At 28.8% G+C, this 12,589-nt stretch overlaps 1 protein-coding gene across 1 annotated transcript in view; it reads right to left on the minus strand.

Annotated features, from left to right (window-relative positions):
* LOC107440653 (E3 ubiquitin-protein ligase MYCBP2) overlaps nt 1–12,589 on the minus strand; it is a 194,178-nt gene that overhangs the window by 143,857 nt on the left and 37,732 nt on the right. The window contains exons 18-20 of the mRNA XM_087158274.1: nt 11,482–11,652; nt 4,991–5,113; nt 985–1,066 (exon numbers count right to left, since the gene is read on the minus strand). Coding sequence (XP_087014400.1) covers nt 985–1,066; nt 4,991–5,113; nt 11,482–11,652 — 376 coding nt within the window. The remainder of the gene's footprint in view (nt 1–984; nt 1,067–4,990; nt 5,114–11,481; nt 11,653–12,589) is intronic.

Genomic DNA, 12,589 nt, shown 5'->3' on the forward strand with positions numbered 1-12,589 from the left:
CGAAGTTCCTGTGTACTTGTCAGATTCTATACCAAACCTGCAGTTTAACCTGAAACCAACTGAACATAATAAAAATCAATGAAACATGTATGTACACTGTTTCAAAAGTTCATTCTTTTTCATTTTTCTTCATGTTTGACGCCTGGGATCCTGTAATTACGACTATGTTTAAATTTTATCAAAGTTAGGATTAAAATTTGGCACTTCCACTTTACGTTTTTGACGATTGCTACATTTCAAATACTGATAAAACAAAAGCAACTTATCTCGCCAAAATATCATAAAATTTTTTTTTTTTTTATCAAAACCCTATTGTTACCATTCATTTAACGTTGTGGGTAAACAATTAGACTCATAAGAATATATTAAAGATTAGCTTTGAGGAAATATACTTAAGATTGTAAAAAAAAAGTAAGGTTTTAACAAAACTCCTGGATCAAGTATTGGGAGAAATTCGGATTCTTGTGGAGGACCTTTTTGATTTAACTAACCCGCATTTGCATTGCATAGAGAGGAAAACTCCCATGGTTAGTCAGACAGCAAAGGGACTCTAACTTATGATCCGTCTACCACTGAGGATATTTTACAACAGGATTGTCGTCAGTGTAGCTGTTGCAGAATTCGTATTGACCGCTGGGATTCAAATCCGGTTCACCTCATTGGAAGGAGAAAGCTCTATCCCCTGAGCCACCAAGGCTCAAGATAAATGAAATCAATGACAGGGTTAACTTCCATCAAGACGCAGATAAAGTCCACTTCAATTTCATTTTATAATCTTGTAATGTGGAATAATGCGAGCCAACATGATATGGCAAAACTTTAGTTAAGTTACATTTTCCTACAGTCACGGAGAATAGAATTCAGTTTTGTAGATTTTCCACATTATTAATTATAACATTGATTAATTATGACACTGGAATAGTTACACACATAAATTTTTTCGAAAGAAATTAAAGATAATTTTCAAAAAGATGCATTTCTTACCTTATAAGAAAATCTCCTTGGCCCAGCTGCCCATGTTGATTATTACCAAATGTATAAACGTCCCCATTGCGAAGCAGCAGAACTGATTGAAGAAAAAAATGAATAAAAATTGCAATGCTTACATATAAAAGGATTCATATTTTACAATAGCTAAATTGCTTGTAAGATTTTTAAAAAAACAACCTAAAAGTTAGTTTATGCAGATAAATAACTAAGATATAAATAATCTATGTTTAAAACTAACGATTTCCTGATTGAACTTCAGTAATAGAAGGTATATAACTGACTGTATATTATTAGTTTAAGTAAATACTAAAAAACATTTACTATTGGGAATCTAGCAAGGATTTAGAAGAATTTCCAACTTTATTATTTCTTTTGAGAAAGTATTTTATAGACTAAAAACAAAGAATAAAGAGAGGAGACGTTCAGCTATTCAAATACGTAACCAGTGAGAGAAGTTGCTCCATACAAAATTAGAAGAACAAGCAACATGGTGCACAGCCAAATCTTTCAACAAAAAATAAGTACCTTTTAAGTATTTTTTAAGCACTTAAAAAATATTTTTAAACATTATACCCATTAACAAAATGCAAAATAATTTTCAAAGACTTTACATGATCATGTTAAAATAACTAGTTCCTGACAATGAACTCTTTTTTTTAAAAATTATATTAGCCACCATAAAGAGATAGAGAGATTTTTCGGTTCGATTTCAGAGGGAGGAAAATGAAGCTGGAAATTGAGAATCTCTTGCAAAATGCAGCCGGGTTGCACATAATTCCAACTGAATCTAGCTTAGTATATCAGTGTTTTCACTACAGCGCGAGAATGCGAGAATCTCGTATATTTTTTTCTTTTCTCGCATCAAAAAATGATTAGCGCGAGAAATTCGCGAATTCTATATATCAATTTCAAAATTCACGCATTTCTCGTATTTTGGAAAAAGCTTCAAATTACTCCATTTAGAATAAAATCCGCTTCACTTTTCTTCCTGAATCTTTCATTATTTCTCTGCAACCACGTGCTTACCCTAGGTAAGGTTTCTTCATGTAAGACGTTCAAATTTTTCATGTGCTAATGTAAAATGGACAAATACCTTGTAAAGGCAAAATCTTCTATGATGATGCACCAAAAATATTCAATGCTTTAAAAAATAGAAGACGCTAAAAATGTATTATAATTAAGGAAATGATTTTTTTTCCAAGAGTTTTTGTGTTTTTTTAGTTTATAGAAATCTCACTTAACTTTTTGAAATCCCACCCATTTTTTGTCTATGATAAAAACACTGGTATATGCACATGCAGATCTGCAAGTATTTCATCAAATCTATAAAATGATTGGCGCTTTCATACGCTAAGGACTGACGGTAGGCCGAAATGGATTGTGATTAAATGAATTGTGAAAACATTAAATAGAACAATGTTAAAAGCATGCTTTTACACAATAAGTGGCAAGAATCGACACCATAAAAAAATTCTCATTTTTTAAAAGAGTACTTTTTAAAAATACCTAATGAAAAAACACCTTTCAGGGCTCTTAAAAAAGGAATATCAAAAGTAAGCATCTTTAGGCACTTTTTAAAAACGCTATGCACCATGTCCGATCACAGATCTGCTCAGATATTTTGTGAAAGGTCCTATTTGTGTAAAATTGTAAAAAAATTACTCATAATTTGTAAGAGTCACATTGTTTCAACCAGGGTCCTACTTTGGTAAATTTGCACAAATAAGGTCCGGTCATTGTGAAAATTACAAAAATCACTTGCGAGGAATTTTCTAAATTGTAAATAGATACAAGATTATACTTAACACTGTAAAACTATAATAATAAAAAAATTAAATTTTCAAAAATAAACGTCAATTGTTGAAACTAAACTAGAGCTGTAACATACAAATATTCGATATTCAGCCTCTACAGCTCAAATGCTAAATATTCACTTTAGACGAACATTGAAAACAAAATCACTTACATTTTTAATAATTTCATTCGATGTATTTTAAAAAACAACTCTTATGGATCACTTTTAATGTGTTACATATTAAGTAAACTTAAAGATTTCTTAAATTTATAATATTTTATTTAAAAAACTTATAATATATAGTTTTTAATAAAATATTCTGTTAATTAATTTTATGAATAAATGTAAATTAAAAAGTTATTTATTTACTAAAAGAGAACAAAAATTATGATTTATGTACACACATGATGCTTGTAGAAGCAGACAATTTCTCAGAATACTGCAATTTATAAATTTCATATTTGATTTGAAAGGAAATAAGCTACAAAATTACAATTGACAACAGAATGACTCCTGAAATGAAAAACCAACTCTATCTGGCAAATAGGGCTGTCTATTATCAAATCTAGGTTTATTTTTAGAAAAACAAAATTCTTAATCTAGAAAACTCTTGTCAGGCCAGTTTTGAAGCTTAGACAATGACAAAACTGGAGAAAAATTTTATTGCACTATTTGAGAGAAAGATTTTGCAGAGTATACTTGGTGGTGTAAATGAAAACAATAACAGGAGAAGGAGATTCAACTTTGAACTGTACAAGATTTATAAACCACCCTTTATTATTAAATACACAAAAATAAATAGAATGAATTGGATTTTCCCATGTGATTCGAATGAGTGATGACAATACAATAATAAAGATGCTGCTTTTTAAGCCCACTAGAGAAAAAGCCCTGGCTGAAAGCGTGAAAAGCCGTGGTTGAGATTGGCTGACTCAGTGACGTTTGATTTTCCTTCAATTAATGAAAAGAATTGGAGACCAAAGATAAATCAGAAATCATTGTGGAGAAATCTTCAGAGGAAGGGATTGGCCCACATTGGGCAGTCTGGCCAACTATGATGATGATGATGAAGCTACATAATATTAAAATAAAAAATAGCACGATAGGCAAATTTGCAAAATAAAGGAAATAAACAAAATGTGAGAGTCGTACAATGTAACGCCGTAAAACACAAGAGCAGTCTAACCTTTAAGTGATGAAAATAATTTTTATCCAGAGAAAAGCTTAACTTTCATTCTCTCCTTCTACACGCAAAGCCAGAACACGGATCACTGACGTCATCCGCTTCTACGTGGTGGGAAGAGTGGAATGGATGGCAGATGAGGAGAGATGTAAGAAAGGGCGCGGGCCAAAACCTCACAAAAACTTCGCGGTTATTTTAAATATGTCTTTCTTTTTTTCAGGAAGGGTTAATTCAATTCACAAAGCATTAACTATAAAAAAAAATTGTGAAGGGTCCATTTTAAATTAAAATATTTTGTAAAGGGTTCGTAAACAGAACCAAATATCTTTTAAACAGAACCTTGCTATGTATATTTCTTGACTAAAAACACTGATTAACACCAGATAGATTAGAAGTAAACAAAAAAATAATAAGGCCACATCTGCCAAAATTTGAGAAATAAAATAAGGGAGATTTTACTAGCGACATGTTTTTTTTAGGCCACGAGTAAAGTTTTGATACATCATGCAAGTCAAAGAGAAATTCAAAATTGAAAATTAATATAAGCATTTACATTTAGTAAAGTAAAAAATATTTATAATAAATCTTAATCTAAAGAAAATTTTTGTTAAATAATTATTTGGCATTTATAATCACTTAAACTATTAGCACTTAACATACTGCAGTATTGGCAATAGCACTATTTGTTGCGGAATAAGAAGTATTTTGCCATCAGCAGATATTTTGTCAATTTTTTTATTTTTTATTATTATTTCTCCCACTAATACAGAAAAATTTGAGAATATAAGGGTAAACAGGAGATGGTCATAAAATACAGGATCCTTCATTAAAAATCGGAGGCATGGCAGGTATGGGGTGATATAAATTTACACTTTAAAACAAATGTCCACCTTCTTAAAATAGTTTTATCAATAAGAATTGGTAAGCACTTCAATCCATTGGAAATGATACATTCTAAGAAAACAATATTGCATTCTTCAAATGATATATTGATTTGAGGAGAATAATAGATAATGTTTTACCATTATGGTGAAGTCCACAAGCAACTTGTATGACAGGCACTTCTGTAGGAAGATGTAATTGAGCAGGAGGTAATACTGTCAACTTTATGGTTTCCTTTTCTTGATCACTACCAGCAACATCATCTAAATAAATAAATGCAGATATTCAATAAATTAAGCAACATTTGTGCTTCTTAAATGTTTCATTTAAATATAGTAACATCTAAAGATTATCATGAATGTTTCTGCAAAAAAAAAAATTAAGGAAAAATAAGAGATAATTTTTTTAATTTAAAATTTATGAAATACTTATTGTACTCAAAAAGGAAATAACTTTGAAGTTGAAGCTGCATTTTTAAAAATATATTTCAGAAAAAAAAATCATGAGCATAAAAAATACAATTAAATGTTATAGTGTTAAAAGAAAAGAAAAATGCCAGGAAAAACATAAACAATAAGACGTGACTCATTCAAAAAAGTATTGTTTAAATTTAATAACAAAATATTGACTATGTACTTGTTTATACATGCCTAAAAAAATGTAGAGAATCTTCATTCAAGTAGTTAAATTCCTGTCTTGAAACCTGACTCAACAATTTTCAGTAATAAATGAGAAAATTGTTCATTAGCAAACAGGGAGATGGAGTTTTCTGATCAATTATTAATTCCAATCTTTGGTTATTCAAATTATGCTCACTTTTTGCCAGGGTTCACACTCAATCTTTTAAAAAAAATTCAAGGACTTTTCAATGACTTTCAAGGACCTAAAATCAAATTTTTCAAGGACCTATTCGATATTATTGTTATACGCTAAAGTACAAGTCAACCAGATTTTACAATTACGTAGAAGCAGAAATTTTATATTTTTAAATCATAATGCTTATTTGACAACAACAAAAAATTATTTATTAAATTTATCAGCTAATAATCTGAATGGTTGATAGTTACATTGCTGTTTCAAATAACTTTAAAAAATTCCAATTGGCACAGGATACTAGACAACATTTAAAACTAGCATCAGTGAAACTTTTCATGACAAATGAATTAGAATTAATGAAACTGAATGAATGAGTAATGCATATTACATTAAAAAAGCATAGTAAATAATTGATAAAGTTTGTGTAATTGCATAGTTTTTAAAATATAAATACTTTTTTTTATATGTTAGATCAAATTTTAGGTTACAGGAAATGTATATAATTAGATAAATTATCAAAATATATCTATTTAACATATCTGTTTCAATTTTAATATCAAATTTTCTATGTTCTTACTTAAGAATATCAGTAATGTATTTTGAACATAATAAAATCTATTGTAGAACAATATTTTACAGATAACTAAGACTTACCAAGCTTTATTTTCTTAAAAATATATCCATAAAATGTAAATTTTGTGAATATGCCTAATTTTCACAAATTGCAATTTGTGTTTCGAAAGGTGCTTAATATAGGACAGATATGTGATTCTAAAATCATTTTGATGAGAATTGTGAGTGGTAATTCTTAAATCTCTCTTTTATGAATCGCAATGCGTGATTTGTAAACTACTAGAATAAGAATCGTGAGGCATGATTGATAAATAACTTTAATGTGAATCATGATGTGATTTATAAAATACCTTAATATAAATCCTGATGAGTAATTTGCAAATCACTTTAACGTAATATTCGATATGTGATTCATTGATCACTTTCAGTTAAACCACAATTCGTAGAACATTTTATGTGAATTTCTGATCTATAAATCAAGAATCAGTTTAATGTGAATCACGATGTTTATTCATAATCAATGAAACCTGTAGGACTAAACTTTATTTATTAGCAGTAAAAACTGAATGTAAAAATTTGATTGTAAATGATACAAAATTAATTATCCTTCATACATAAATTAAAAGAACAAATCGGACAACAATATTAACCTGTCGTAATAATGAAGTCAACACATTTAACATGTTTCTAAATCAATTAAACCCTATATATAATTCGCAAAACTATGACTAAAAAACCTAAAATTTGCTAGAAATTTCAGCTTTCAAAACATCAGAGATATGAACAACAATTTGGGCTGAAAAATCTAGGAGAGAAAAGTTTTGCATCTTCTTTAACCCCTTTTCACTTCAAGCATTAAAAATTGCATAATTAGAATTTCGATAATTTTCCTTTGAATTTATATTTTTTTTTCATTACTTTTTTGCAAGAAAAATTAGTAGTATTATAAATTCTAAAAAATCAAGTACTTTTCGAGTACCCTATGGCAGAATTCAAGGACTTTCTGGGGCCCTGATTTTTTTCAACCAAATTCAAGGACTTTCAAGGTTTTTCAAGTACCGTGGGAACCCTGTTTGCCAATACATTTAAAATTTGCATTTAAAAAATAATAACACGTGGCAGAGTTAATTGAAATGATAAAAATCATGTCTTTCCAAAAAAATTAACATTCTAAAACAATAAAGTTTATATGAAAGCTTTTTCCCTGTACTTACTGAAATCTTTTGGAAAGCTCAATTAATTAATATACTAGTTAAGAAGAAAAACCTATCTTTGTTGTTGCTTATTTCACGGCATCTGTATACATAAGTTTGTTTTACTATATCATCTCTCTAATGTTCTTTTGTTTTTAAACTATCCTTATTTATTGGTCATTAGAGTTAGAAAAATTATTTTTCGTCAAGTTTATTATACGTTCACTAAAGATTCATAGAAACGAAGATTTCATCCAATAGTAGTACTGTTTTGTTTTTAAAATTGCAGCTTCCAGGATAAGACCAGTACCCCTATTGTGAGTCTATGATTTGCACAAGAAAGCTGCAGTGCAGCAGAAGAAAAAACAACAACAAAGGGTTTACAGGCACCAGGACAACATTTATTGTAAGCCCCTTCTTCAAAGCGCAAGTAAGCCTTATTTCCTGCTGTTCTGTGAGCTATATTGGACTATGTTTATTAGTTTTAATTGCTGCAAAAACTTAGAGAAAAAAAAGGAACAGCTGAACATACTTAAATAATGCTATAACTAGTAAATGAGATTGCTTAGTATAGCTGAAATATCATTCCTAAATACCTTTCAGATTGCGCTTTAAGTGGTCAGCATTTTTTAAAAGACAAAAATACAAAGCAAAATTCCTTGTATTTTCCCAGTTTCTAAGGAAAAATTCACTGCGTTTTCCCAGTTATTTCAAGTGATTTTTTAATTCCTCGCAAAGCAGCAACCCTGTGTACTCAACTAAACAATAAATAAACCCGACAGCTTCTAGGTCAAACAGTTTAGCCTTCAAATCTCAGCTACCCGATATTACCTAGAATTTCCTACATTCACTGAAATTTTTTGGAAAGTTTCATTAATATATGTTTGTATATATTTATATTCATTTTGACATCTCACAACTGATGAATAACTTTTACAGGTGAAGACAGTTGATGTTTGACAATAAATTATACAAATTGTGAACATATTAGCAACTTTCCAACAAAGAATATAAACAAATACATGAATGACTCAGGATAGCCACAAATACACAAAAAAAAAAACATTATTCCAGATTAATATACTCAATTTTCAGCAGCTAATTTTCCATTTACGCATTTATTTTTTGTGTATATAAAATATATTACAAAACACTTATATTTGATAGAAGAATTGAAAAAAAAATTATTGCTACAGAAATATTTTTGGAAAAAATATTGGACTTTTAGATACCTTAAACTAATTAATTTTTTCTGGCTTTTTTTGGTATTTTAATTAAATTCTTTAACATTTCTTTAATTTTTTTGGATGTAATTCCTTTGTTAAATTATATCTAAAATTTATGTTTAAAATTAATATCTTAACAAAATCTTAAACAAAATAAATGTGTAGATAAAAATTGTAAATTAGCTAATGTTAATCTTATGCTGGATGATAAAGGTATTCTGAGAGTGAAAACTAGATTAATTAATTCATCTTTAGATGTGTATGAAAAATGTCCTATTGTTCTTTCTAACGATTACTTTGCAAAATTAATTGTTTATGATTGTCATGAAAAAGTATTACATAATGGTGTTCATGAAACTTTAATTCAAGTTAGAAGTAAGTTTTGGATTTTAAAAGGGAGACAATTTGTTAAATCTATTTTGTATAATTGTAGAATTTGTAAAAAATTTACAGCTAAAGGGGGTAAAGAAATTATTTCACCTTTACCTATTGATAGAGTAGAGAAATTTCAACTATTTGAGATTACTGGTATTGATTTTGCAGGGCCATTGTATTTAAAAGATAATACTAAATTGTATATACGTTTATTTACATGTGCTGTTACTCGTAATATTCATTTAGAATTAATATCTAATTTAAGCACTGAATGTTTTTTGCTATCATTAAGACGATTTTTTGCCCCTAGTGGTATTAGTAAAGTTATATCCTCTGATAATGCTAAAACTTTTAAGTCTGCCGATAAAGAACTTAAGTATTTGTATAAAATGTGTAAAAATGATGAAGTGTGTAACTTCTTAGAGAAACATCAATTAGAATGGAAATTCATTGTATAAGGTGCCCCATGGTGGGGAGGCTTTTGGGAAAGGCTTGTTCGATCTGTTAAAAATTGCTTAAAAAAAGTTTTGGGTAAAATTTCTCTTTGTTATGAAGAATTAATTACTGTATTAACTGAAGTAGAATCGGTTATTAACTCCAGACCATTAACTTATGTTTACAATGATTTACATGAGCCTGACCCCTTAACTCCTTCACATTTTACTGTTGGGTCACGTTTTAACTACTTTACCTTCTCCAAATAATCTTAATTTAATGTCAAATAAAGTGGAATCAATCAAAAAGTGGAATTAATCAAAAAGTGGAAATATGGATTACTATTGTTGGATCATTTTTGGAAAAGATTTTTTAAGGAATATTTATTAGAGTTAAGATCTGTTATGTTTTCTAAACAATCAAAAAATCTGAATACTTATAAAGTTGATGATGCTGTTCTCGTGAGAGAAGATAATGTTAAGCGCCATAATTGGAAGTTAGAAAGGATTAAAAGTTTGTTTACAGGTAGAGATGGAAAAATTAGATCATGTGAGATTTAATTGGAAAACAATGTTGTAAAAAGACCCATTGAAAGACTGTATAACCTAGAAGTGCAATAAATATTTAATGCATCCAATAAATGGATGCATGGTGGGGAGTGTTAAATTATATCTAAAATTTATGTTCAAAATTAATATCAATAGATGGCGCTGTGCCAATTATTTACTTTCTCATATTTGTTATATTTTTATTCCCTCTTGTGCTGTCCATATGAAATAAACGTTGTGTTCGTTTCTCTGGAGTCATCATTATTTTGTGTATCCAAGTATCTTTAGAGTACAAATTTTAATATGGTGCCGAAATCCCTGGAATAGGGTATTTTTATGGAATTGAAAATTTTAAGAAGAATACTTGGATAAATTAATTTAGGACTATGGCTACGAAAGAATTGTTAGGGAATCAAAAAATGAAACGAACTGTGGTAAGACAGCTAACTACGAAATTAATAACGAAAATTGAAGCGAGTTTGGCAGATGATTCGCAGGATGCTGAAAAAGCAGAACTTTTAATGGATTTAAGTGAGCAATTAAATGCAAAAATGATAGAATGAAACAATTGTATGAAAAACTGGAATACACTGTTGGTGAACAGGAGTTCGAAAACGAAATAACCACCTGCCAAGAATATCAAGAAAAATAAGTGACATGGAAAGGTAGGATTCAGAGATTTTTTAAATCGATGTTCTTCTAATTCTAAAATAAATATCGAAAGTGATAGAAACGAAACTGTTGTTGCTAAAACTGAATCAAAAATAATGAACCTACCTCGTCTGCAGATAGGAACATTTTACGGAGATTCTACCAAGTGGTTGGATTTTTATAATCAATTTGAAACAGCTATTCATAATAACGAATTACGAAAGACTGAAAAATTTGCATATCTGAAATCCTTGCTTGGGGGAAACGCTCTCGCATCTATATCTGGATTTGCCATTAGTGATCAGAATTATGATTCCTCTATCGAGATTCAGAAAGATCATGCACATTTACATTTTCCGATCTCTTTGTCAAATAAAGTTAAATATTAATATATACAACATATCAAATATGCCCTTAAATAAAACATAATACTCAGTTTTTTTTATACAGAAGAACAGTATTACGCAATTCTATAAACTGCATTAACTTTATTATCTCTAAAACAAACCGAAATTGATAAATTAGTTGACTTTTAGTTCCATTGAAAATTAATTTTTATTTGTAAAATAGTAAATACCCGAGTACAGATTTTTGCATTTTATGCTATTTGCATTTCAAAATTATTGTTAAACCTTATTGCTCTGTTACAGATGTCATATTTAGTAGGTGAGTTTAATAATAAAATAAATGATCGATTTAACGCAAAATTCTATAGATTCAATTCACTTTAAAATCTTCTGTAATAATGTGCGTTTATGTTAACCACAGATTAAACATTTTTTTTTTTTATTATTATTGATCAATAATGAATTACCCATAATTGGAGGTGAACTTTTTTCTGGAACATCACTCCTAAGCTTATTTAATCCAGCTAAACCAGATCTCATGGCTTTCACAGACTGTATCATTTGCTTTCGACGCTGCCTCACTCTGTACTCTTCAATTCGGCGACGCAACCTGTCTTCCAATCGAACCCCTGCACGACCTGTAAATGATGTGGAATTTTAATACTTCCAAATAACTCATAACTAAATACAGTGTGCAAGAAAGTAAGCTAAAATGCAATTATATTGAACGTGCAATTTTTTAAAACTATAACATCATTTGGAGTATTGCAAACCATTCATCATAGTTTTCATTGCATACATATATGAGCATTACATGTTTATTTAAAAAAATTGAAAACAAAAAAAAGAGTTGTCAAGGTTTAGGACAGAATGGATTAATCCACAGTTTAAACTAGCGTTTAAACCGTCCTGTTCAGAACTGTCTTAAAGTGTCAAAAAACACTTTTATTCAAATTTTTTCACAATTTAAAACAAATATTATGAGCAATACAGGGTTAATTTTTGAACAAGAAACAAATTGAAGAAAATTGTTCGTTTTATTAAAAAAGTTTATTATTATTTTTAATATTGCATTACTTATCCTTATGCAAAAACATAATTTAACAGTATTAAAAGCATGTTAATTCATATTTAAAGGATAAGGTATTCCGTTTTGTTGTTCAATGAATTGTGGAGCTTCAAAAGTAATAAACCTTTTCCTATAATATTATTTTCTTTTAATAAGTTAAAGCAGATTCTATAAAATTTATCGCATTATTATTAATATATGTAATTATTATAAGTGCAATGGTTATGCCAATAGAATTTTAAGGTTATAGAAGTTCAAGGTTTTGGACACATTAAGACAGTAAAACCCACGTGTCTTGTCCAAAACCCCAACCCTGAAATAAAAGTTCAACTTATATGCATTTAAATTTATGTATGAATATACTTTCAGTTTAACTTGTTTTGATTCAACTTGTATTAATTTTAATTTACATAAAATCGATTACTTTTAATCTTAATTTTATAAGCATGCATATACACTATTCATAAACATTTGTGTAACAATCTAGAATGGCACTTAAAAGTTCT

The sequence above is a fragment of the Parasteatoda tepidariorum genome, chromosome 2, assembly GCF_982258835.1.
Source record: "Parasteatoda tepidariorum strain Cologne lab strain chromosome 2, Ptep-v5.0, whole genome shotgun sequence".
Lineage (NCBI taxonomy): Eukaryota > Metazoa > Arthropoda > Arachnida > Araneae > Theridiidae > Parasteatoda > Parasteatoda tepidariorum.